Below are 23010 nucleotides of genomic sequence, written 5' to 3' on the forward strand. Positions count from 1 at the left end.
TGGGAAGTGGGAACCGAAAGCCAAAGCCAATTTTGTGCCTTTCCTTTTTTTTTTTTAATATTATTTTTGTGCCTTCTGTTAGTGGAAGCCAAAAGGCTCATGCTTTTGAGTTAGGACGTGAGAACCGAAAGCTAAAGAAACAAGACATTTCGGGATTTCGGGAATACCGAACAAATGGGATTTGGAAACCAATCCCATACCGATTACTTTGGTATTTTTCGGGACGGGATTACCGAACTTCGAGATAGTTTTAGTTTGGGATTTTTTGGTTTGGGTTCAGGATTTATTCGGTTTGGTTTGGGATTTTTGGGATTTTTTTCCAGCCCTAGCCGTGAGTGTTAACCCATATTTTTTTGGTCAAAAATGAAATTTTTTATTTTTGACAAATATTTTCCATGGGCATTAAGGAAAACTTTATAAGGTGTTTGGAAGCGGTTTTATGATTTATTGAGTAATAAATGTATACTTAGTAGAATATTTAAACCGAAAACTGAAAAAATAAGTGAAAAATACAATAGTAAGGACCAAGACATTGTCAAATGGGGTTCCACCCTCAACAATCTCAATGGAAAGTCTCGCCTTCATTTTCAAAAATTCACATTGAGGCGAAGGTGAAAATAAATAGCTTGATTGGTGATTTATGTACGAATTTGCAAAACTGATTGAAAATTGTGAGTGTTAACCCACATTTTTATGGTAAAAAATGCAAATTTTTATTTTTGTGAAATATTTTCCACGAACATTAAAGAAAACTTTATAAACTATTTGGAAGCAGATTTACGATGTATTGAGCAAAAAATGTATATTTAGTAGAATATTTAAGCCAAAAACTAAAAAAATAAGTGAACCGTATAGTGGTGAGGCCCATAACATTGTCAAATGTGGTTCTACACTCAAGAATCTCAACGAAAAGTCTCACCTTGATTTTCAAAACTTCATAGTGAGGCAAAGATGAAAATAAATATATTGAACGGTGATTTATATACGAATTTGCAAAACCGATTGAAAAGCGTGAATGTTAACCCATGTTTTTTTGTGAAAATACAAAATTTTTATTTTCGCGAAATATTTTCCGTGAGCATTAAGGAGAACTTTATAAGGTGTTTGGAAGCATTTTTATGATTTATTTAGCAACAAATGTACACCTAGTAGAATATTTAAGCTGAAAACTAAAAAAATAAGTGAAAAATACAATAGCGAGGACCAAAACATAGTCAAATGGGGTTCCACCCTCAAGAATCTCAATGGAAAATCTTACCTTAATTTTTCAAAATTTTAGGGTGAGGCGAAGGTGAAAATAAATAGACTGAACAATGATTTATGTACAAATTTGCAAAGCTGACCAAAAATCGTAAGTGTTAACCTACGTTTTTTTTTTTTTATCAAAAATGAAATTTTTTATTTTTGCGATATATTTTTTACGAGCATTAAGGAAAACTTTATAGAGTATTTAGAAGCAGATTTACAATTTATTGAGCAAAAAATGTATATTTAGTAGAACATTTAAGCCAAAAACTAAAAACATAAGTAAAAAATATAGTAGTGAGGCTCAGAACATTGTCAATTGGGGTTCTACACTCAAGAATCTCAACGGAAAGTCTCACCTTAATTTTAAAAAAATTCAAAGTGAGGCCAAGGTGAAAATAAATAGATTGAACAGTGATTTATGTTGAATTTGCAAAACTGACTGAAAACCTTAACATCCATGTTTTTTTGGGAAAAATGCAAATTTTTTATTTTCGCAAAATATTTTATGGGAGCATTAAGGAGAACTTTATAAGGTGTTAGGAAAGGGTTTTATGATTTATTGAGCAACAAATGTATACTTATTAGAATTTGTAAGAAGTTTTATGATTTATTGAGGAACAAATGTAAATTTAGTAGAATATTTAAGCCGAAAACTAAAAAAATAAGTGAAAAATACAATAGTGAGAACCAAAACATTGTCAAATGGGGTTCCACCCTCAAGAATCTTAACGGAAAGTCTTACCTTAATTTTCAAAATTTCACGGTGAGGCAAAATTAAAAATAAAATAGACAAAATAAATAGGAGTAAAAAAATAAGGGAAAAATACAATAGAATATTTATGCCGAAGCTAAAAATAAATAGACAAAAATAGTAGTGTGATCCAAATATAGCCAAAATGGGACCCCCATCTACAAAAATATTAATAAAAAGTCTTACATGAATTTTGAAAACCTCACGTTGCGGTGAAGGTGAAAGTAAATAAATTTTGCAATGATTTTTGTACAAATTTATAAAATTGCCTAGAAACAATGATGCTTAGCCTACGTTTTTTTTTTTTTGAGAAAAATGAATTTTTTTTTAAAAATAATTTGCCTAATATTTTCCGTCAAGATTAAGAGTAACATTATGAGGCAACTAAAAGCGATTTTACCATTTTTTTTAGTACATCAACATTTTTACACTAAGGGGGGGAGTTCGGCTAACCACACAATGGGCAGCCTAATTTGGTATCGAATTCGCCATCAACGAGATTCGAACCTAAGACCTCTCACTTCCAAGTGAAGAGGAATACCACCAGACCGTAGTACTGAGTGGCGAAAACGATTTTACCATTTATTGAGCCACAAATGTATTTTAAAAAGAATATTTAAGTCGAAAACATAAATGAACAAAAATTGAAGTGAGCCCTAAACATTGCCAAAACGGGGCTCTATCTACAAGAATATCAACAAAAAGTCTTATATGAGTTTTGAAAACCTCAAGTTGAGGTGAAGATGAAAGCAAATAAAGTTTATGATTTTTGTATAAATATGCATCGCCAAGAAACCGTGATGGTTAATGACACCGTTTCTAACTACAATCTCTCATTTATATATTAATGACTATAGACATGAGAGCCTAACTCCCTCTTTTGAATGGTCAACGCCTTTGATCTTTATTCTTGCATGTCATTATGTCAATTGATTACGACAGTGTGTTCGATTGTCGTTCCTACAAGTTATAGCAGTTTCGATTTTGTTTTGATTCAATCCAGCCATTAAATTCCCAACAAAAAAAAAAAATATTATGCTGGTGAGGCCCTTGCCTTTAATGGCTTAGTAAAGAGTGGCACATGCTCATTACAACGTTGTTGTTTTGTTGTTTGAGATGATTAGGAGGAGTTGCAGCATTTTTCAAAGACCCAGCAAGAACAACACCCTTTCCATTTCAAACCATCTTCTCAACCAAAAGACCTTCCTCCTCATCTTCTTCTCCACTGCAACGCCCTCTGTAAATTTGTATAGCAGCCAGGACGACCCAGCAAAAGTAACAGCAACCCAGTTGTCAAATTGCACCACCTTACGAGAACTGAATCAAATTTACGCACATGTTATCAGAACCCACATGCTACGCTTCTACCCGGCCCCATTTCACTGGAACAATATTATACGATCCTACGCTCGACGAGATGCTCCCACCAAGGCTCTCTTTGTCTACGTTGCCATGTCTCGTGCCGGCGTTTTGCCTGATTGCTACACCCTCCCCATTGTTCTAAAAGCCCTCTGTGAGCTATTTGCTGTCCATATCGGCAGGCAGCTTCATTCCCTTGCCATCAGGCTCGGCCTCGACACCAACGAGTTCTGCGAGAGTGGGTTTATAAATTTATATTCCAAGGCAGGAGAATTTGAAAATGCACGCAACCTGTTCGACCAAAACCCTGACAGAAAGTTGGGTTCTTGGAATGCCATCATCGGAGGCCTTTCCCAAGGCGGCCGTGCCAAGGAGGCCATCGACACCTTCATCCAGCTCAGGAAGTGTGGATTCTTGCCTGATGATGTGACCATGGTGAGTGTCACTTCTTCTTGCGGAATTTTGAGTGACTTAGGCTTGGCTTTTCAGTTACATAAATGCGTTTACCAAGCAGCAAAAAACGTCGATAAATTGAAATTGAATACCTCCTTGATGATGTTGAATTCGCTTATAGACATGTATGGGAAATGCGGGAGAATGGACTTGGCTTACAGGGTGTTTTCAAGGATGGAGCAACCGAATGTTTCATCATGGACGTCTATGATCGTGGGTTATGCAATGCACGGGCATGTGAATGAAGCGCTTGAATGCTTTCGGTGCATGAGAGAGGCAGGAGTGAGACCAAATCATGTGACCTTTGTTGGGGTACTCAGTGCATGTGTTCATGGCGGGAATGTGCGAGACGGAAGATTTTACTTCGACATGATGAAAAATACATATGGGATAAAGTCCCACTTGCAACATTACGGATGCATGGTGGATCTTCTTGGCAGAGTGGGATTGCTTGAGGAAGCGAGAAAGATGGTTGAGGAGGAGATGCCAGTGAAGGCAAACTCGGTTGTCTGGGGGTGCCTGATGGGTGCCTGTGAGAAACATGGGAATGTGAAGATGGGGGAGTGGGTGGCTGAGCATTTGCAAGAATTAGAGCCTTGGAATGATGGGGCATACGTAGTTTTGTCTAATATATATGCCAGTAGAGGTTTATGGAAAGAGGTCGAGCGGGTACGATTGATTATGCATCGGAGAAAACTCGCCAAGGTTCCCGGTTATAGCATGTCAACAAGTGCAGATTGAGCGACATTCATGTATCACAAATGTGCCTGGAATTTAACAAGAATGAGCTAATAAAACAGTTGACATTATTTCTGTGGTAAATGCAATTTTTTTATGCATGTTTTATTCTGACATCCAAAGAAAGAAATTCTGTACAAATCAAATGTCCTAATTGACATAGCTGCTACAATATCTTCAACAATTCTATGAACTTTTATGCTCTAATGAACACGAACTTTTGTACAATCTACGCAATCAAGCTGTAATGTTGGTGCGGAAGAAATATCAAGGCTGTGATCTATTCTTCTTGGTCTTGACTATTTCCAGAAAGCTAACAGCTACCTCCTTATAGATACGAAGGATACCGAGTTAATATTTGACTTCCGTATCCATTGACCACGACTCATGCCAGCTGAAACAGTTTCCATATGACGGACTATGGCCCTTCCAGCGTTATTGTCCACTTCTTAACCGTTGAGCATAAGCGTTTCATGTCAACAGATTTCTTCAGTCACTAATTTCAAGTCGTAAACAACTGACAAGCTATTTCCCACACTCGAGCAAAGGACTGGGAAAACGAGTCTCAACCCAACATCTGGTTGCTGCTACCATGCAACCTCTTAATGTTTGTTCGCCACTGGTCTAGAAGAAATGTATTTTGCTTTTCTCCCAAATTCGATTCTTGGTACACCTGAGCTATGCATAAATAAGCATACAATTACTTAGGATCGTTCTATCCCTCTGATTTATCATCTGCCGCATAGCATCCCAAAACTAAATCAGTTCTGGAATATTTACGAGGCCTTTAGCTTGGATCCAACTTCTAGGTTCTCTAGAAATGAAATACCCAAATTACTCATGGAATGCAAAACATTTTCAGCTTCAAGTTCCTTTCCCACAGATTTATAACAATGCACTGCTGCGCTCAAAATAAACCTGTCTGCCTCTCCAGACTTACTGATCTGTTCAAAAAGCTTGATCCCTTCTTCTAAATGTCCATAGTCCATGTAACCTCTCAGCATAGTCTGATAACATGCCACGTCAGGGTTCAAACCAGCTCCATGTAGTTCTCCATAAATTCTTTCTGCTTCACCTATCAAACCCATTTTGGCAAAAGCGGAGAGTAAAAGGTTAAAATGCGCACAGGAGGGATGGACACCGTTTTCATGCATAGAGTTAATGGTTTCCTCTGCTTCTGAGTATTTCAGACTCTCTGTGTAAGCTCGAATTAGGGACAGGTAGGTAAAGGAGTCGGGTAAGCAACCATCTTGCTGCATGGCTTTGAATAATTCCTCTGCTTCTTGATAAAGGCCCCCAGCAGCATATACATTGATCATTATATTATAACTGACCTGATTTTCACGTAAAAGACAAGACATTACACTCAGATAGCAGCTTTACACTTCCAAATAATCGTGAACGTCAATTCATAAGAAATGTAATATTTTTCAACCACCAGGTTGCTTGGGATAAGCCATCCTGTTGCACCAAGATGTACCCTCTTGATTTATTAATGAGTAATTACTAATTAGTCAAAATAAATCTTTATTTATCCCTTTTTAAGTTTTAAATAATCTCAATTCTGCATACCATCCCAGGTTGTATCCCTTCTTCCCGCATTTTGCTGAATAGCATGGATGCTTCATGCCTTTTTCCTACAAAACAAACACATTGAAGCTATGAAGAATTACAATTTACAGACAACAAAGAAATTTGATAGCTGAAGAGTCTACGAGATATTCACTAGAAAAAGGAATGGGAACTTACCTGCTATGTATAGTTATAAAAGGTTAATTCCATTGACTGGTGAAAACGGCATTTAGGATTATATAATATTCCATCTTACTTAGCACCAATGAATTATATAAACTGTCAAGAGTGCCCACTTATAAGTGAAATGCTTCATAAATTCATGGAAGGTCTTTGTTACCATGAACTAAGCCAATAGAAATACTGTGGAACACCATTCAAATTTTTGTGACAATATCTAGAATTGTTTACATGGAGGGGGATTTAGAATAATACCAGCTTTCCCATAGTAGCTAACCAGATTCATATATGCCTTCTCATCCAAAGACAAACCCGAGTTGCGAGCCGTAGTGAGCATCTCTACAGCCTTTTCCAGCTTTCGACCTCGACCGTAAACACTGCACCCATAGTTCGCCAATATGAGCAGCTTTCAATATATCATTTTTACTAATCGCACAACAGAAAAAAGTATACAAAGCTATTACCTGATCATGGTGCTATATGTCCGAAGTGATGGAGCAACCCCCTCAGAAAGCATGCGCTCATAGATACTGGATGCAAAATGCAACCTACCTGCATCATGAAAATTACCAAGTTAATGCAAGCTTTCTTCTACTCAAGCATTTTTACTGAATAACTGAAGCAGCCCATATCAACCTGCTTCCAGCATAGCCTTAATAAAAGTATTGTATGCCACAGTATCAAGCTCCAAGTGGTGCTCAAGGCTTTCCCGGATGACATTCTCTGCTTCTCTATGTTTCCCTGGAGATGAGTTTTATTATGATTAAAATTGGTGCAAGGAAAAGTTATGTAGTAAATTAACAGCAATGATGGGCATGATGGTTTTATGCAGCTACGATGTGGTGTCATATTCGATTCTGAATAACACAATGATATTAGGGAAGCTGAAAAGCCTATTTATGCTATTTCTTATAAGATGGTCGAAATGATAAATGATGTATAAACTCGGTTGCTCTATCATCTGATAATCTATAATCTTTTGCTAGGCTAACAAAGCCTTCCAAATTCGTACCACTGTTAGTCAAAGCATTGACAACTATGCTGATGGCAACAGCATCCAGATCATGTCCTTCCTCTGTAAGTTGTCTGTAAAGTGCGTATACCTCCTGTGGTTTACCACACTTGGCATATGCATCAAGCATTGAGTTACATAGTAATTTTTTTGCTGAAGGAGAATCTGCAAATGCTGTAAATATTTCCAGGGCCTTTGTCAGCTTGCGTTTCTTTCCATATAAACTAATCAAAGAAGCAACTGTGGCATCATCCACCCTGCAGCCAAGCTTGGCCAATTGATCGATATGAGTTTCTGCTTTAAATGCATCACCTGCATGGAAATTGATGTCAAACTTCTTTAGAGGCATAAAAACTTACTCAGAGGTGACTTGCATCATAAGTGTAATGTTTTACTGAAAAAATTGGTAAGATTGAAGTTGCTTGCCTTCTCTAATAATGTTCTTAATGAGCTGACTAGCTATTGATAAGCCAACAGAAGTCACAGGCAATGATGCTAGAACTTTTTCTGTCTTACTGATATCGCCATCTGTCAGATAGAGACCGAGCACCAGCCCCAGGGCCACAGTGTCAGGCTGGTCAAAAGTCACAAATTTGCCTTCCTTGTGTTCACACATAATACTAGAAATTGTTTGGACGAATCTACTATCCTGGCATAATCCGCTTGTACCCAGTTCTTCTACAAACCGTTCAGCATCTCTAAGCATTCCCTCCTTGCAATATACTCTCACAACTGTCCTGCAAAGCTCCTCGTCAAAATCTACTCGGTCTCTTCTTATCTGAGTAATAAAATCCTTAGCCTTTTCCAATAAGTCCAGTTTTATATACAAATTGAGCATATCATTACAAGAGCCTGCATCAGGGAGTCCAGTCTTGGATAGAGCCTGAAATGTTACTTCAGCAGAACTCAGATCCTCCTTCATAACATAACACTGCAGTAAGACAATATAAGCAAATCTTGAGAGCCAAATGTTTTTTCTAGACTTCATTAGTTCCATAACTTCTAAAGCTTTGTCGCAATTCCCTGAATTGAGATGGACTTGTGTCATTGCCAAATATGTTTTCTGGTCACCAAGTAAACCCAGCTGCTCCATCTCTTCAAAAGCTTTCTGAGCATCCTCGTAAAGACCAAGTTTTCCATATATTCTAATGAGCAAACCATAGATCACTTCATCCGCCGCAATTTTCTTCCTTTCCATTTCTGAAAAGAGAGAAAGGGCTTTGGAGTAATCCTCCTTCTTGTAATACAACGTCAGAAGTGAAGCACAAGTGTAGTTGCTCGGAACTATTCCTAGAGACCTCATGTCTTCATATAGTCTAAGAGCTTCATCGAATTTGCCATGTTTGGTGCTTAAACTGATGAGCAAACTATAAGTTGCCTCCTCAGGAACGATTCCAGCATTCTTCAACTCAATGAAATTCTTAAGAGCCTCCTCGTGGAGGCCTTCTTTGACGAGGGAGCCAATTACTACCGTATAAGTAAATTTATTAGGTACCACTTCAATGTCCACCATCTGCCTCCACATTTCTATGACCATTCCGTGGAGTGATTTCTTCTGCAAGGAGGACAACATAAAATTATAAACAGCAACAGAAAGTAGAATCCCCCTTTCTTGCACGGCTGAATAAAACGCCAGCATAGCCTTGTGACGCCCCCATCTGGCGTATGTACAGAGCATGGTACCGCAAGCAACTTCATCCGGTTCACACCCAGATTCGAGCATCTCCAAGAAGGTTTGCTCAGCCAGCTTGATCTTCCCGACTTGGCCATATGCCCGCAATACTAATGTGTAGACAATAACACTTGGGCGGTAGCTTAACTGTTGAAGCACAAGGTTGTGTATCATTACACATACACACACAGAAATGTACTACTAATCCCACCACAAAACAAAAACCCACATGAAAAACACGACGAAATTTCAGAGTCTTAAGAGTATTTACCAAGAAAAGCACAGTATTTTCTTTTCCTTTTCGGAGTTAAAAAAACAAATGAAATTGAAAAATTGAAAAAACGAAAAACATAGTGGCAGCTGAATTAAATGAAATGGAAATGGCTGAGAAAAAGGCAGGAAATTACCTGCAATTTCATCCAAGAGAACAAGTCCCTGACTTGCCTCCAGCTCTTCTGCTCCTTGAGCACCACACACATTTCTCTGAAGCTGAGCTTCCCGACGAAGGAGGCCATGACGGCGCGCATGTCGTACTTCCCCTCGGACTTCTCGGACAGCGCTCTGACGTGCTTAATGGCGGCGACGACATGGCGGCCGTAGAGGTGGCCGTTCCTGTCGTCGTGCAAGTAGCTGACCATCTGCTCGGGGGTCCGCTTAATCCACTTGGGGGTTTGGGCCTGTGGTCCCTGGTTCCGGCGGAGGGCGCTGAGGTAGTTGGCCTTGGCCTTGATGATGCGGCGGGCGTTGTCGTCGGAGAGGGGCTTTTTGGGGTTCTTGGACCTGGGTTTGGGGCGGTCGGGGTTGTTGCCGTCGCTGAGAGACCAGGGGTCCGGGCTCACCGAGGACTGTACTACGATGTTGGTGAAGGTGGTTTTAGGTTTCGTGGAGGTCGAGGGAATTTTGAAGGCGGTGGTGTTGGATTGGGAACAATGGGAGGACAGCAGTGGACAGGTGCACAACAAGGAAGAGGAGTACGTTGTCAGCGACTCCATTTCCTTTTCCGCGGGAAAAGACGCCACCACAAAAACCACCGCCGCGACTCTACTCTACAGACACTAGAGGGTCGAGTAGAGAGGATAACAATGGTAATATCAGTTAATTCATTAAAAAAATGAAATTGGACCATTCGTCCTAAATTAAGACCAATCTTGAAGATTTTTTTTTTTTTTTTTTTTTTTAAGTACAACGATATATTTTATACTAGATGAAGGAGGAAGTTCGGTTATGACACATAATAGGTAATCTAATTTAGTATTGAATTCAACATTCACGAGATTCTAACATAAGATTTCTCACTTACGAGTGAAGAGAAATACACTAGTTGCTGTTAGAGTTTTGGTTTTTGAATTAAAAGTCCGACTGTCATGCACTTAATTGTTAAAACTATAATAGAATTGGCTCAAAACTACAATTAATCAAAGTTGGATTGAAATTCAACCTAGTAACTTACTCGGAAGTGAAATGAAATTATATTTATTTCTGATTTCAAATGTGCGTGCGTTAATTTTCCCAATTCATTCTCTCTCTCTCTCTCTCACGATATTTCGAATTTTCCTGATTCATTATCTGATGCCCTTGAGGTTCACGATTCATGACTTCGCACATCCCATCCCATGTAAGTAGAGGCGTGTGACACAGAACGTTCATGTCGCACATATTATCTGGACACCACCATATCATGAATGAAACCAAGCATTCGAACGCTGAAAGACAGACGATGAACAATAACTTGCGAAAATGTAAGACGCCGTACAGAAGAAACTGTCGAATTAATCCTATCATTCTATTCTTGTAGGTGAACAATTCTCTTCAGACTACGTAAACAGTCCACTTTGAATTCTACTACGACGGAACGGAGGCCTAAAAACAGTAAAACTAGCAAAAGAATGGGATAACAATTACAATAGCACATATTGGACATGCAAATCATTTGCCACGGCCAACATCCTCCCGAGTATATCAAACCAACCAAGACTCATCTGCTTCTTTGTAACCTAAACTACATCCAACTTATGGCAATATCTACCGACGACAATCATGAGGGTGCGGGATGACCTATTCACTTCCGGCAAACTACTCTCCACAATATACACATATGCTTACACTATTGTCCATGGTGCTCATGCTTGACACGTGATTTCAGTATTCCGGGACGGGGCGGTGACATGGGCGGTGCTCTAACTGGTGTGTTCATTGAAGCAAGAGGGATCTGTGGCTGATACATGCCTGACATGCTACAACCTTCGCCTCCATCTACCGTCAAATTTTGTGTCGCATCATCACTCTGCTGCCTATTACAAAAATTCATTGCCTTCAAAACATAATTATCATCATGGAGCTCAAATGGGGTGCTGCAAAAACAAGACGATATACAATCAAAACATTAAAAAAATGATGACTGCAAAACTTTAACGATTGAAAAAACTTTTTCTTGAGCTATTACACAGAGACAGAGTTGACCCATTAACAGCGCTTCGGGCTCAAGTGCCATACTACTTGCGTCAACTATCTCTACTTGTGTCCTCAGCGGACAATCATGTATACATGTTACTACCAACTATCACGTCGCTCTGTTTGCAACAATATAAGAATGAAAGTTACCTATTGAAGTCAAAATGCACCAGCTGCATATCTTCTGATATTTCCACCTCAACAGTTGCATGAGGGCGAGTCTAGGGATAAAAGAAATAGATAAATAATAAGTACAAGGCATGATAAAGCAACTCAGACTATAGGTAAAACTCAAACGCCAAACGATAATATAAGGCACTTCTGATCTCTCCAGGTAAAAGTTAAAAGAAAAATACTAATACACCTGCTAAAGCATCTAGGAAAAGAAGGGTACAATCAGTGACCAAATTATTAGTGTGACAACAGAAGTAATCAAGAATTAGATAACAACAAACTTGCAAAAAAGGATTCTGACAGCAAATTAGTCAAGTAAAGCTAATCATGTGCTTGTTCTTATTTAGAACGGGATTGAAGAGTTATAGTTGGTATAAAATATGGTATATCTTGTATCAAGCAGAAGGTTACGTGTCACATATCCCAAACCAACCAACCAAATCATACCAACCCATCAAATACAAACCATTTTGTTTTCGTGCACCATACCTCAAAAAAGCACTACTTTCTAAACTATCGCTCAAAATATGTAGTCATGAAACAAGGGAAACCTTGAGAAGAAAACTTGCCTGCACAAGAATGAAAGGTAAAGCCACGCCTCCACTGGGCGCATCTCCAGTGTGGTATAATTCCTCATTCCGTTGTATCAGATTTTGAAGACCTACGTACTGATAAAAGAGATAAGAAGTAAGTGTGTGCAGACACTGATCTACATGGTTCAGCGCATCCTATCATTCAGACATGTTTTCACAGAACATTAGTAATTATAGTCGTCAAATCAAGCACATACAAAAACCTCAACTGAGCCAAAGTCATGAAGCATGAAATAATAGACAATAGCTATTCATTACTTGTTCCTCCAGCTCTTGCAGATATGCAGCTTTCTTTTCGATCCTATTCCTCAATCCCATGCGCTCGGTCTACATTTAATACAGGTATAAGTAGTTTTATAATCTCAAACTTGGTCTACAACGGTCAAAAGACAATAAACCACTTAATATACAAGAGACCAAATATAGACTGCAATCAGACCTTCAGTTCTTCAATATCATTCAGGCTTGTACGAGGTAAACCCTTCCATTGTATTTCTTTTTTATCTTTAGATATAATATCCATTGCCATAAGAACATTCAGGGCATCATATACCCTTCGCCTGATGTTCTTCTCATCATCTTGTTGCTGCTAAATAAATTTGAACCCAAGAAAGGAAAAAGTCAGCAAATTCATTCCCCTTTTCTTCCCAGACAACTGCAGATGTATCAGCTTAGTTATCAAACCTGATCAGGGGATGTAACAGCATTACTAGGGTCAGCAAACTCCGCTACAAGTTCATCTGCAACCTGGAATGCACTTCAAACTCTTAGGAGCAGAACTTATTTACATGCGGATCTTGAGAAAACTCTATTATCTGTTATGTCAATTTTAAATCACATTGCACCCCTCTATTAATGATAACAACATTGCCTAATGGCTTCAGATGATGTTGATATTTAATTGACCTCTGAGATTATACCACCCTCTGTAACAACAAGGTCATTCACTCACTATGACTAAGGACTAAGGAGTAAGGAACACCTCAGTAGTTAGAGGAGAAACACTAGAGTCACTAGCCTGCGAATTAACTTTCTTGAGCACCAAACAGGCAGCCACACATGTCAAATGGTTGTTTGATGAAAAAAATCCAAATTTTTTAATTATCAATCCTTGATTTGATGGATGCTAGAATAACCTATTAGATCAAGATATGCATGAACCCTACCAGTTTAAACACGCAAACAAGTACTGCAGGGAAAGAAATGCTCCCTGATATAATACTTAATCCATTCGATATATAGGACAGGACCAGGAGTGAGCACTAATAGGGCAAAAAGGAAAAAGAACAAAATGCACAAACAGTCAAACTGAAACCATCTAACCTCATTATAAGTGGTTCTTCCCTTGCTCTCCACTTTCTCACACACTGGACACAAGCAACACAGAATCAGAAAATCAGGGGAGAAGAAGTATAAGCATGGATGAAAATAACAACAACGTCCATCCCTTAAATGCAATTCATAGCCAGCTAAATTCAACCACCTTTTTGGAAGGCAAAACAGGATGTAAAGAGAAAATAAGATAAGACAAGATAGCGATCAATGAAGCACCTTTCATGCTGAATTGGCGTAGTCCTCTTCCATTCTTATCACCTGCCACGGCCCGTTGCCCTCGCTTCTTCTTCTTGCTACTGTTCAAAGCAATAATCATTTAGGGCAACTAAAAAATTTAACAAGTGCCGTAAATGAATCAATGTCAATTGTCAAACAAATGTTTTACAAACATGTCCACAACTCAGCGTCCTGATTTCGGCTCTTCATTCCCATATATTTAGCCTAAAGTAGAGCGCTAGTTATCTCAATCTAATCGATGATGAGAGAGCCGAAATCAGGATTCCGAAACTAAACAATGTGGCTGCATATTCTACGAATGTATGCGGTGGACATGCATATAATCAGAGATTCAGAGGACTCAAATGATAAACAAAACGAAGTAGTAAACAAATAAACTATATACAAGCCAATAAAATTAGACAAACAAGAAAATGAGCAGCATATGAATATATTTATAATTACACAGAAATAAATAAAATAATTCGTTTCTGTGCCCTAATAAGACCTGAAGCAGAAAGAGAAGGGAGGGAGGGAAGTGACTGACCCAACGGCGCCTTGGGAGCCAGCGTCATCGCCGTGAACGTCGGGATGGTTCAATCGAAGAAAACTGTTGTCGCCGGCGGGCGTGGCCATGGTCTGCTCACTGCGGCTGGAGGGCGAGCCCACGCTGCCGCTCATCGACACGGACTGACCCCCGGCCATGTCGTCGTCTTCCTGCCCTACTCTCTCTCGTCCTGGTTGCTGCTGGGACCTTGTCCCCATCCTAATTCCAACCACACCACACCACTGGAATCTGGTATTAATCGGAGAATTAATTAATTAATAATCCGTATTAATCTGTATTTACGGGACGAAACCAATTGAATTCAAATCAATTAGGCGAGCTGATCTTTGCAGTTTATAGGTGTCTGCGTGAATCTTGATTCTTCAAACCTCCTTCAAGATTCAAATAACGAAGAAGAAGAAGGTGAAATCAATCAGTCGTGCCAGTCCTAGAGAGAGCCCTAATAAAGCTCGCCAAACCAAATGCCACGACTAAAGTTTTTTAGTAAATATGGTTTTTTTAAGTGCTGTTACATTTATTATTTATTTGTATTATCTCTTTAGTAAAGTTAGGATTTACCAACATATATAGATCTCACTTTGATTAATGATAGTAAATATAGCAGTTTTGTTATTTTTTAGGGTATATTCAGTTAGGAGTATCTATGATTTAAATGAGTTTATAAAAGTTGATGAGTATTCAATCAAGATTTTAAAATAATTTAGGCTCTCTAAAAATCCCAGTATATTCATTCTGGACTTTGAATCCGGATCCTCTTTGTGAGAATCTCGGGGATCTGTAAATCATATTCATTCATCGTACATCGTACGGTCAGAAATCATTTTAAATATTTTTATTTAAAATCAAATACAAATAATATCTAACAAAAATTGATCATACGAAGTAAGATGAACGAACACAATTTGCGGATCCTCACCAAAAGGATCCGGAGAGGATCCTGGGCTTTAAGGGTGTAATGAATTTGGATTTCAGATAATTTAATAAACTTTATAAGTGATAGATTTTAAAGAATTTTAATAAACTCTATAATGGATTTTAGCACATTTATATGAATTTGTATATGGAAATAGAAACCAAAGTATATATATGATCCACCTTTGTTTGTAATCCCAACAAAGAATAAAGATGAATCCCCAGGAGGTAAGCCCGAAAGTTATACCAAAGTTTGTATAGAAACCACAGTTTGTATATGGTCCACCGGTGACGGAACGCGACTGGTTGAAGAATTCTGCCAAGATATGGGAATTGGTGAAGAGCTCTCCGGTCATTGCAGAATACATACAGCAGAATACTTCTAAGTTGTGGAATGTTTAAGAGATAAACAGCTCCAATGGCCGATGCCTGCCCTTCGTAACTCTCCTCTGGCATTCAGTGTCTAGTTTAGCTCTCGATCAGCGAAGGAAATCGATAGTTGGAGAATTTGATGTCTTTTTTCAAAGATTCAGTGACATTTTTGTACTCCTGTTTTCCTTTGCTTGGTGGTTCGTCTACTTTTGTCGTAATTTACAGTGAATCGAAGCCGAGTATACGAGTATCGAATGACCTGAATTTCATCGACACAGAGAATTTGATCGTGCAACAAAATCCGTTCCAAATTGGTAAACAATAACTTTTCGCTTGAAATGGATAGTGCAGCAAGGTGGCAAGTTTCGATCTAAAATTCATTCGATTTCCAATTAGACAAAAAAAGCATTACAATGGGATGGGGTTGAGTAGAGCGTTGACAAGTTATCTCATAAGCTACTCTAACATTGCATCCACTGAAGCTTCGGGGGTGGCAGCAGCAGCCGCCTTAGAAGATTTTCCTTTCTTCTTACCTGTCCGTTAAGAAAACCAGAAAAATTGAGCACTTGCGAAGATCACAACGGCAAAACAAACATAACAACGTATGAAGGGATGAGAAGCGAGAATATCAAAGTAAAACTTACCTTTGCCTTTTAGTTGTTTGATCTTGAGACTCTTCTTCTTCATGGGAAACTTTGAAGAAGAAGTCTTGGTGTCTTTAGATTCTTCTACTCCTACAAACAAAAGACCTTATGTCAGCTTCTTGGTATAAACTCCATTGAATTTGACAGAAGCAAGTTAACTAACAATGCGTTGTTTAATTTGGCATACAACGATTAAAGAGTTAATTAATCATGATTTTGGAGCTTGATTATGTAATAGCAAAAGTCGCGCATGAATCCGAATATCAAGTAAGACGTTGTCGGCGAAAGATTAAGAATAAATGGAGAGATTGAGAGGAGGAGTTACCATCAGCATCGGCAGCAGCCATTTCGACATCTTGCATGGTTATAAGTCCCTTTTTCACAGCCTCGTTCTGATCCTGAACAAATTTTTTTTTTTTTTTTTTTACACAAAAATTAACGAATTATAATAACAAATACACACAGATGGCAGATACGGTGATTAAAATTAGATTTTGACGGAGTGAGTAATCAATGGGCAACAAAAACGAATACGAATATAAAATTAGTAATGAGAGGAAAGCGTACTCGGCGCCATTTTTTCAAGAGCTTGCGCTTGCGCTTGCCGGAGATGGAGAGCGGTTGGGGCTTGTTGTGGAGCTTCCCGGTGGTTGGGTCGCCGTGAACCGATCTCTTCTTCTCTGCTTTCTGTGCTCTCCTCCTCTTCTGCACCTCATTGAACTTCGCCATCTCTCCTCTCTCTCACGAACCCTAGCCACCGCCAACTGCTTCAACTTGAAAGGAAATCATTGTCAAAGTTGTTTTACGAGTTACAACTACGACGGCTGATGTGGATCGGATCTTCTCAGTAAGCCCAGTCCAATACAACAAAAAGGTTTTTGGGCTGACCCCAAGGCCCACACGAGTTTCAAATTTGGTTGCTGCTAAGGGCACCCAAAAATTTCTTAACACCACACCCAAGACTTCTTCAAAGAGTTTTAAATAATTTTTTTCTTGAAAAAAAAAAATAAAAAATAGATACACATGGATCTGCATGCCACTTGCAAAGGAGAAAACTTCTGTTGAATTGCTCTGTCAACAAAAAAAACTCTTAAAATACCATTCTAACCCTTTTGGGTTTTTTTTTTTTTTTTTTTTTTTTTTTTTGAGTACATCGATCTTTTTACACTAAGAGAGAGAGAATTCGGCAAAGCCACACAATGGGCAGCCTAATTTGGTATCGAATTTGACATCCACAAGATTCGAATATAAGACCTCTTACTTTAAAGTGAAAAGAAATACCACCAGACCGTTGACCGCTGTACTAAGTGACAACCGTCTCTTTAAAATTGAAGAAAAATAAAAATTATAGACAATTTAATAATTACATGAAGCGTGAATTTTGCTCTTTTTACTTCATCCTCAAAGCCATGTAAACAAAGTAGGAAATCCGTTGTTGGTGTGGAAGCCAGACTTGTAGCCAAGAAGAGGTTGAAATGCCTCTATGAGTCTTTCCGACCCCCAAAAAGGGTGGATAATCGTGGCTTACCATCAGTTGTTCCTCTTTATAAAAACAAAAAAAAAAGAAAAAAAAAAAACCATGTAAGCATGGTAGGTATCTTCCTCATTGGCAACAAATTTCCAACACCATTAATTCTCTCATTTTTTATAAATGATTACACACTTCCCATTTTAAAAACAAAATAAAAAAATGTCGACATACGCAAAATGTGGGGGCATATGCTAGTATATGTTACAATATTATTTATACAACATGCTATTTAGGTGAACTATAATATATAACATAGATGAAGTTTGGTTTCTCAACTTTTATGACTAATGTTTGGTTGCAACTTGCAACACCAGGAGTCCAGAAGTCCAGAAGTCCAGAAGTTCAGATGGCCTAAAGGCACTTGGCCTCAATTTCCTCAAGAGTAAGCCCCTTGGTCTCTGGGACGATGAAGAAAATGAAAACTAGAGATGCCACTGCTATTGCTCCAAATACATAAAACAATATTCCAGCTCCCAGCAATGCCTGTTTCAATCAACGTCAATATTTGTAATTATCTCACTCACAACACGATACAAGAACGAACATCCCCAAAGACAATTTAATTAACAAAATTCCAAAAGAAATAACACGGCTGGTAATCTTAAGTACCTTTAGAGGAGAAAATGCAAATGTCACCAGCGCATTTGCAGCAAAATTCACAAGCACTGCTATACTCAGTCCTCGCCCCCTTAACCGTAAGGGGAATATTTCTGATATCATTAGCCAACCAATGGGACCAAAAGATATCTGCACAATAAGTTTCCATGGGTTACACTACAGAACTAAAAACGTATCTAAAAAGAACAAAATATACGGTATACAACTTCTGATCACCTGATAACACCCAACATACAGCAGCAGAGCAACTACAGCTGCAACCGGTGCATTATCAAAGAAAAGGTAATACGATCCCAATAGGAATAACGAGATGACCTGTCATAGGAACAAAGTACATAAATTCCTCATGATACTCAAACACTCGGAAGATAGTTGGTTCTAGTCTTACAATATACAAAAAATGAATAAAAATGAAAACATCAACCCAAAAGAAGCCTTACCATCCCCGTAACACCTCCTAGTAGTAGAGGTCTTCTCCCGAGTCTATCAACAAGAAGAACAGCTGCTCCAGTCATTATCAACTACAACAAGAAAAAGATTGAGTCAGACATATCTGTTTAGAGAGTCGACTTCTTCAACAGAAATAGATGAACACTTTTCAGCAGGCAAAAAACAGAAAAGTTTTTAAACCTCATCCGGATAAATAGCATGGCATGTCATTTGGAAATACCTTGAAAGCGCCAAGTAAAATTGAGACCCGTGTTGCATCAGACGCTTCAGAGAATCCTGCACTCTATTATATTATATGGGTTATGGTGAGAGACATTTTCCTACGAAACCCTTGTAAGGGATAATCTTTTCAACCAATGTCCAATCTGTACCCCAGATCTAAATTAGCAGGGTACCTGAAAAATCGATGCAGCATAGTACAGCACACTTGGTTGCCCTGTAATCTGTCATAGTATAGAGATGCTATGTATAAGCCAAAGATTTCAACAGATCACATCATATCATATTCCTTTCCCAACTGAAACTACCTGTTGGAACAAGACTAATCCAGCACCAATCACAAGGGCCTTCAAGCATTTTCCATGAAACATCTCCCCTAATGTAGCTTCTTTCTCGTCACCAACATAAGCAAGCTCAGCCAGCATCTCATCTACTTGTTCAGGAGCTGAATCACCAATGGCTCTACCCCTAAGCCGGCACAAGCAACTGATTGCAGTCTCTTTTAACTCATTCATATTTCCTCTCCCCTGTATGGCACGCAGAAGCATCCATCTAGGTGATGCTGGTAGCCACCACATTCCAATACCCATAATTATTGCCAAAGGGGCACTAACGCCATACATATAGCGCCAACCAGCTACTATGTCGACTAAAAGGCTACCAATTCCATAACCCGCCTGCACAAAATTCAAGTGCTTATGATTTGCTGGCCATCGTGAATATACAAAAAAATAGTAAGATAAACTTTTAAAGAATAAGCTACAAAAAAGAGGAGCAAACTTGAAAATAGCTTTTAGTTGGCTTCATTGCATATCACGGCAGAAAAAAAAAATTCATAGACTCTCAGATGGAATGTAGAAGAACTTACAACCATCCCAAGTACAATGAAGAACTCTTTGAGCGATATTAGGCGACCCCGTATAGCACTTGGAGCTGTCTCAGCAATATACATTGGAGCTGCATGCATTGCCTAAAGGAGAAGAAATTGAAAATTTATACATCTCCAGTTTCATAGAAGGAGCTAAGTATAGCTTTGCATTGAAAAAAAAAAAAGAAAAAAAAAAGCATTCTATTCATTACCAGTCCAATTCCTATACCATATACCAAGCGTCCAATCACCATAACAGGCAAGTTGGGTGCTACTGCTGTAACTAGAGCTCCAAGAAGATACAATAAAGCAGCCAAAATCAACTCCCTCCTTCTTCCTTCAGACATATTAACCATTCAAACTTCATCAGTAGTGGAAGACGTCATCAGTTTTACTTGTATAACTTGGAATGTATTAGAAAAAAGGTGAAACCTCACCTAAGAAGTCAGCAATGTTAAAGGCCATCAAAGATCCAATCAAGGCCCCGTATAATGAGCCACTGGTCTGCAAATGAAACAGGTACCAACTAGATACATTAATCTTCTCTGAAGCCAAAGAAAGATGCACAAGGAGCTGGCATAACTAAAAAGAAAAAACACTCATAGAGTTTTCAGTGACAGCAAGGAAGTTTAGTTATAAACTTACTATGAGACCAATTTCCACAGATGATAAGTTGTACCATGATACTCCGCTTAATGTGGCCGACTGCATTGAGTATGTTCTAAGTGAATCAGCAGTTACAAATAAAGTACAAAGAACGCACTATATGATTAATAGCTCATGTATACCTCTACGGAGATTGTAGCACATGATGTTGCACCAATATCATAGCCATATAGTAGTCCTCCGAGAGCTGGGAATAGAAATCTGAAATCATCAAGGAGCAGTGTAAAGCCAGAATAATGTGATTATCTGTAAAATTTTCAGTCTAAACAGAAGAATAAAACAGCTAAAACCGAAAAAATACTCACGGTAGGATTGCGGCAATAAGAGAATAGTTTTCAGAATTGTGAACCCCGTTAAGAAGTGGCTCCTGTGTGTCGCCAATTTCACCTGAAGACTTGCCCACCTGAAAATTGGCAATGAACTAACAACTTTGAACGGGGCAGATATCTAAAACAAACAATCACACTCAAGCCGGTATTGTTATCAAGCGACACATGTTAATGTTCTTAATTGTCAGCGGAATCAAACAGAACACACATGTTAAAATGTAAAAGGAACCAAGAATTTGCATAGGTAGAATCGAACACTAGTGACGATGAAGAAGACAAAATCCTTGTCATTTTCCTACACTTTGTCAGGCATCAAACTCGAATTGAACTAATCATTAATAAAACACCAATACCAAAAGTACCAAAACCCCAACTCACAAAACCAAATTATACAAATTTTCAGTTTTATCAAATGGGGCCTTAAAGCTTTGTTCTTCCAACAGAATTAAACAGTATAAAATCCAAATAATCTTCTTAAATTTGTTTTAATTCAGCTGAACGATTCGTAATACGTTCCATAAGCACAAAGAGAGAAGGAAATTAGAAAGTACAAAAAAATCAAAATTGAGGGCAGAAAAATGAAACCTTTGCGAGAGAAGAGAGCGCGGGTTGCTCAGGATCGGACGCCATTGCTGCCTGCAGCTCACCACACCAAAGAGCTCCCCAGAAATTGAATTAAATGGAGGTTGCTGTCGGCGTATGAACGAATACCAAACGAAATTTAGGAGCTTTTTTTGGTTTGGTTTTTTAGGGTCACGTGGAGATCGATAGAGAAGGTTATCGAAACTGGCAAGGGAGATAAGAAGAAGTCGTAAATAAAACAGTTAATATGCTGTTAGTTAGGTGAGTCCAAAATGCGGTTGCAGTGGTCATGCAGAACTGAGTCGTGACTCGCGACTCAAAAACTGACTCAAGCAGAAACAGATGAAGGAGGTTGCTTTGCTGCGAAGGCTTTCTTTCGTCTAATTATTTTTAATTTTTAAATCCCACTTGGGTTTTTATGAATGAGAATTCTATCTGATTCTTTTGTGAGGATTATCTTTAAAGTCTGTTACTTGTACATTATATGATCAAAAATTATTTTAAATATTATTATTTAAAATTAAACATAAAAGTTTTTTTTTATTTTTTTGTCAAACAATAAATTTTGTTATATTAGACGTTATATTAGTCATCGATAAAGTTTGAATCCACATTGTTATGCAAGGGCCAAACATCTTTCGACCTCTATGATAAAGGACCACTTGCACATAACCAAAAATTGACCGCATGATAACGAATCGGCGTTTATCGGTTAATAGAAGTCGTGATTAATTAGCTTACCTTTACTCTCTTGCCTTTTAGTAATTTTCCATGACAAATTTGGCACAAGGCCTTTTCTGTTTATTTATCTGGTCTTTTGGATAAAAATTTGGCACATGATTTTGAAAGGGAATTGTTATTAACACTCCAAATTCCTTATTATACACTTTAAACTTTCTATATTTAGAAAGAAAAATACACTTATGAATAGTATAAAATGAAACTTTTAGAATTATAATAACACTTTTCCTTTTAAAATAAAGAAAAACTAATAAAAATGGCTTAAAAACTTTGAGTTTTAACGATAATGACAAAATAAAGAATAAAGTGAATAGTACTAGAATTGACTATTTAATGTAAAAATATAACTTTTCGTTAAAATAAACAGTATCAAAAAAATTTCGTTAAAATTCTTTTAAAATAATTGCAAATGCATAGTATTAGAAAAAATGTAGCAGACAGACTGGCAGTGTCTGTCGACTGTAAGCTTCTCCTTCACTAGCTTGTTAGGGAGACTCGTGGAGAGTTTGAGCTCGCGGTCTCCACTTACCGGTCCATTCCACTCCCATCAATTCAGACAAATCCTTTCGCCAAGCTTACTTATTTGAAATTATCGGACAGGTCATGAATCGGTAGAAGAAAAACCGAGAATAAGAAGAACCGGGTATATCATAAACGACACTCCTTGTCACTCCGTACATGTATGTTTCTGTATTGCCATAACCCAAATCAATGTGCAATCCACCTACTTTTTCATTCATGCTCTTCATGTCTGCT

At 38.2% G+C, this 23010-nt stretch overlaps 5 protein-coding genes across 9 annotated transcripts; 1 reads left to right on the forward strand and 4 right to left on the reverse strand.

The window, feature by feature from the left end:
* Window positions 1-2811: 2811 nt before the first annotated feature.
* On the forward strand, window positions 2812-4633 carry LOC137721229 (Tetratricopeptide repeat (TPR)-like superfamily protein). The gene has a single exon (XM_068460329.2). It carries the CDS (start codon window positions 3116-3118, stop codon window positions 4550-4552), a length of 1437 nt encoding a protein of 478 aa, XP_068316430.2. The 5' UTR covers window positions 2812-3115; the 3' UTR covers window positions 4553-4633.
* Window positions 4621-10118, reverse strand: EMB976 (Tetratricopeptide repeat (TPR)-like superfamily protein). The gene is made up of 8 exons (XM_068460328.2): window positions 9393-10118; window positions 7740-9132; window positions 7314-7625; window positions 6938-7042; window positions 6766-6853; window positions 6557-6678; window positions 6122-6186; window positions 4621-5883 (listed from the first exon to the last, which is right to left on the reverse strand). The coding sequence occupies exons 1-8, from the start codon at window positions 9975-9977 to the stop codon at window positions 5326-5328; spliced, it is 3228 nt and encodes a 1075-aa protein (XP_068316429.1). The 5' UTR covers window positions 9978-10118; the 3' UTR covers window positions 4621-5325.
* Window positions 10119-10747: 629 nt separating this feature from the next.
* On the reverse strand, window positions 10748-14813 carry LOC137720710 (transcription factor-like protein DPB). Of its 5 annotated transcripts, none has more exons than XM_068459815.2 (9): window positions 14302-14813; window positions 13755-13834; window positions 13527-13570; window positions 12888-12950; window positions 12643-12792; window positions 12462-12530; window positions 12180-12278; window positions 11587-11657; window positions 10748-11336 (listed from the first exon to the last, which is right to left on the reverse strand). In XM_068459815.2, the coding sequence occupies exons 1-9, from the start codon at window positions 14517-14519 to the stop codon at window positions 11090-11092; spliced, it is 1041 nt and encodes a 346-aa protein (XP_068315916.1). In that variant the 5' UTR covers window positions 14520-14813; the 3' UTR covers window positions 10748-11089. The 5 variants fall into 5 exon arrangements, with proteins under 5 accessions (XP_068315916.1, XP_068315917.1, XP_068315918.1 ...); XM_068459816.2 differs by having other exon boundaries at window positions 12643-12789; window positions 14302-14804; XM_068459817.2 differs by having other exon boundaries at window positions 13755-13831; window positions 14302-14799.
* A 1156-nt stretch (window positions 14814-15969) lies between these two features.
* LOC137720620 (uncharacterized) lies at window positions 15970-17041 on the reverse strand. Its single transcript, XM_068459708.2, has 4 exons — window positions 16818-17041; window positions 16576-16648; window positions 16251-16340; window positions 15970-16139 (listed from the first exon to the last, which is right to left on the reverse strand). Exons 1-4 carry the CDS (start codon window positions 16977-16979, stop codon window positions 16063-16065), a joined length of 402 nt encoding a protein of 133 aa, XP_068315809.2. The 5' UTR covers window positions 16980-17041; the 3' UTR covers window positions 15970-16062.
* Window positions 17042-17867: 826 nt separating this feature from the next.
* On the reverse strand, window positions 17868-21929 carry LOC137720248 (D-xylose-proton symporter-like 2). The gene is made up of 14 exons (XM_068459289.2): window positions 21517-21929; window positions 20908-21005; window positions 20725-20803; window positions 20582-20641; window positions 20374-20440; window positions 20149-20273; window positions 19937-20038; window positions 19377-19745; window positions 19245-19292; window positions 19070-19132; window positions 18840-18920; window positions 18616-18714; window positions 18391-18528; window positions 17868-18264 (listed from the first exon to the last, which is right to left on the reverse strand). The coding sequence occupies exons 1-14, from the start codon at window positions 21559-21561 to the stop codon at window positions 18133-18135; spliced, it is 1506 nt and encodes a 501-aa protein (XP_068315390.2). The 5' UTR covers window positions 21562-21929; the 3' UTR covers window positions 17868-18132.
* Window positions 21930-23010: the final 1081 nt, after the last annotated feature.

This window comes from Pyrus communis, chromosome 1 (genome assembly GCF_041283825.1).
Source record: "Pyrus communis isolate YQ-2024b chromosome 1, ASM4128382v1, whole genome shotgun sequence".
Lineage (NCBI taxonomy): Eukaryota > Viridiplantae > Streptophyta > Magnoliopsida > Rosales > Rosaceae > Pyrus > Pyrus communis.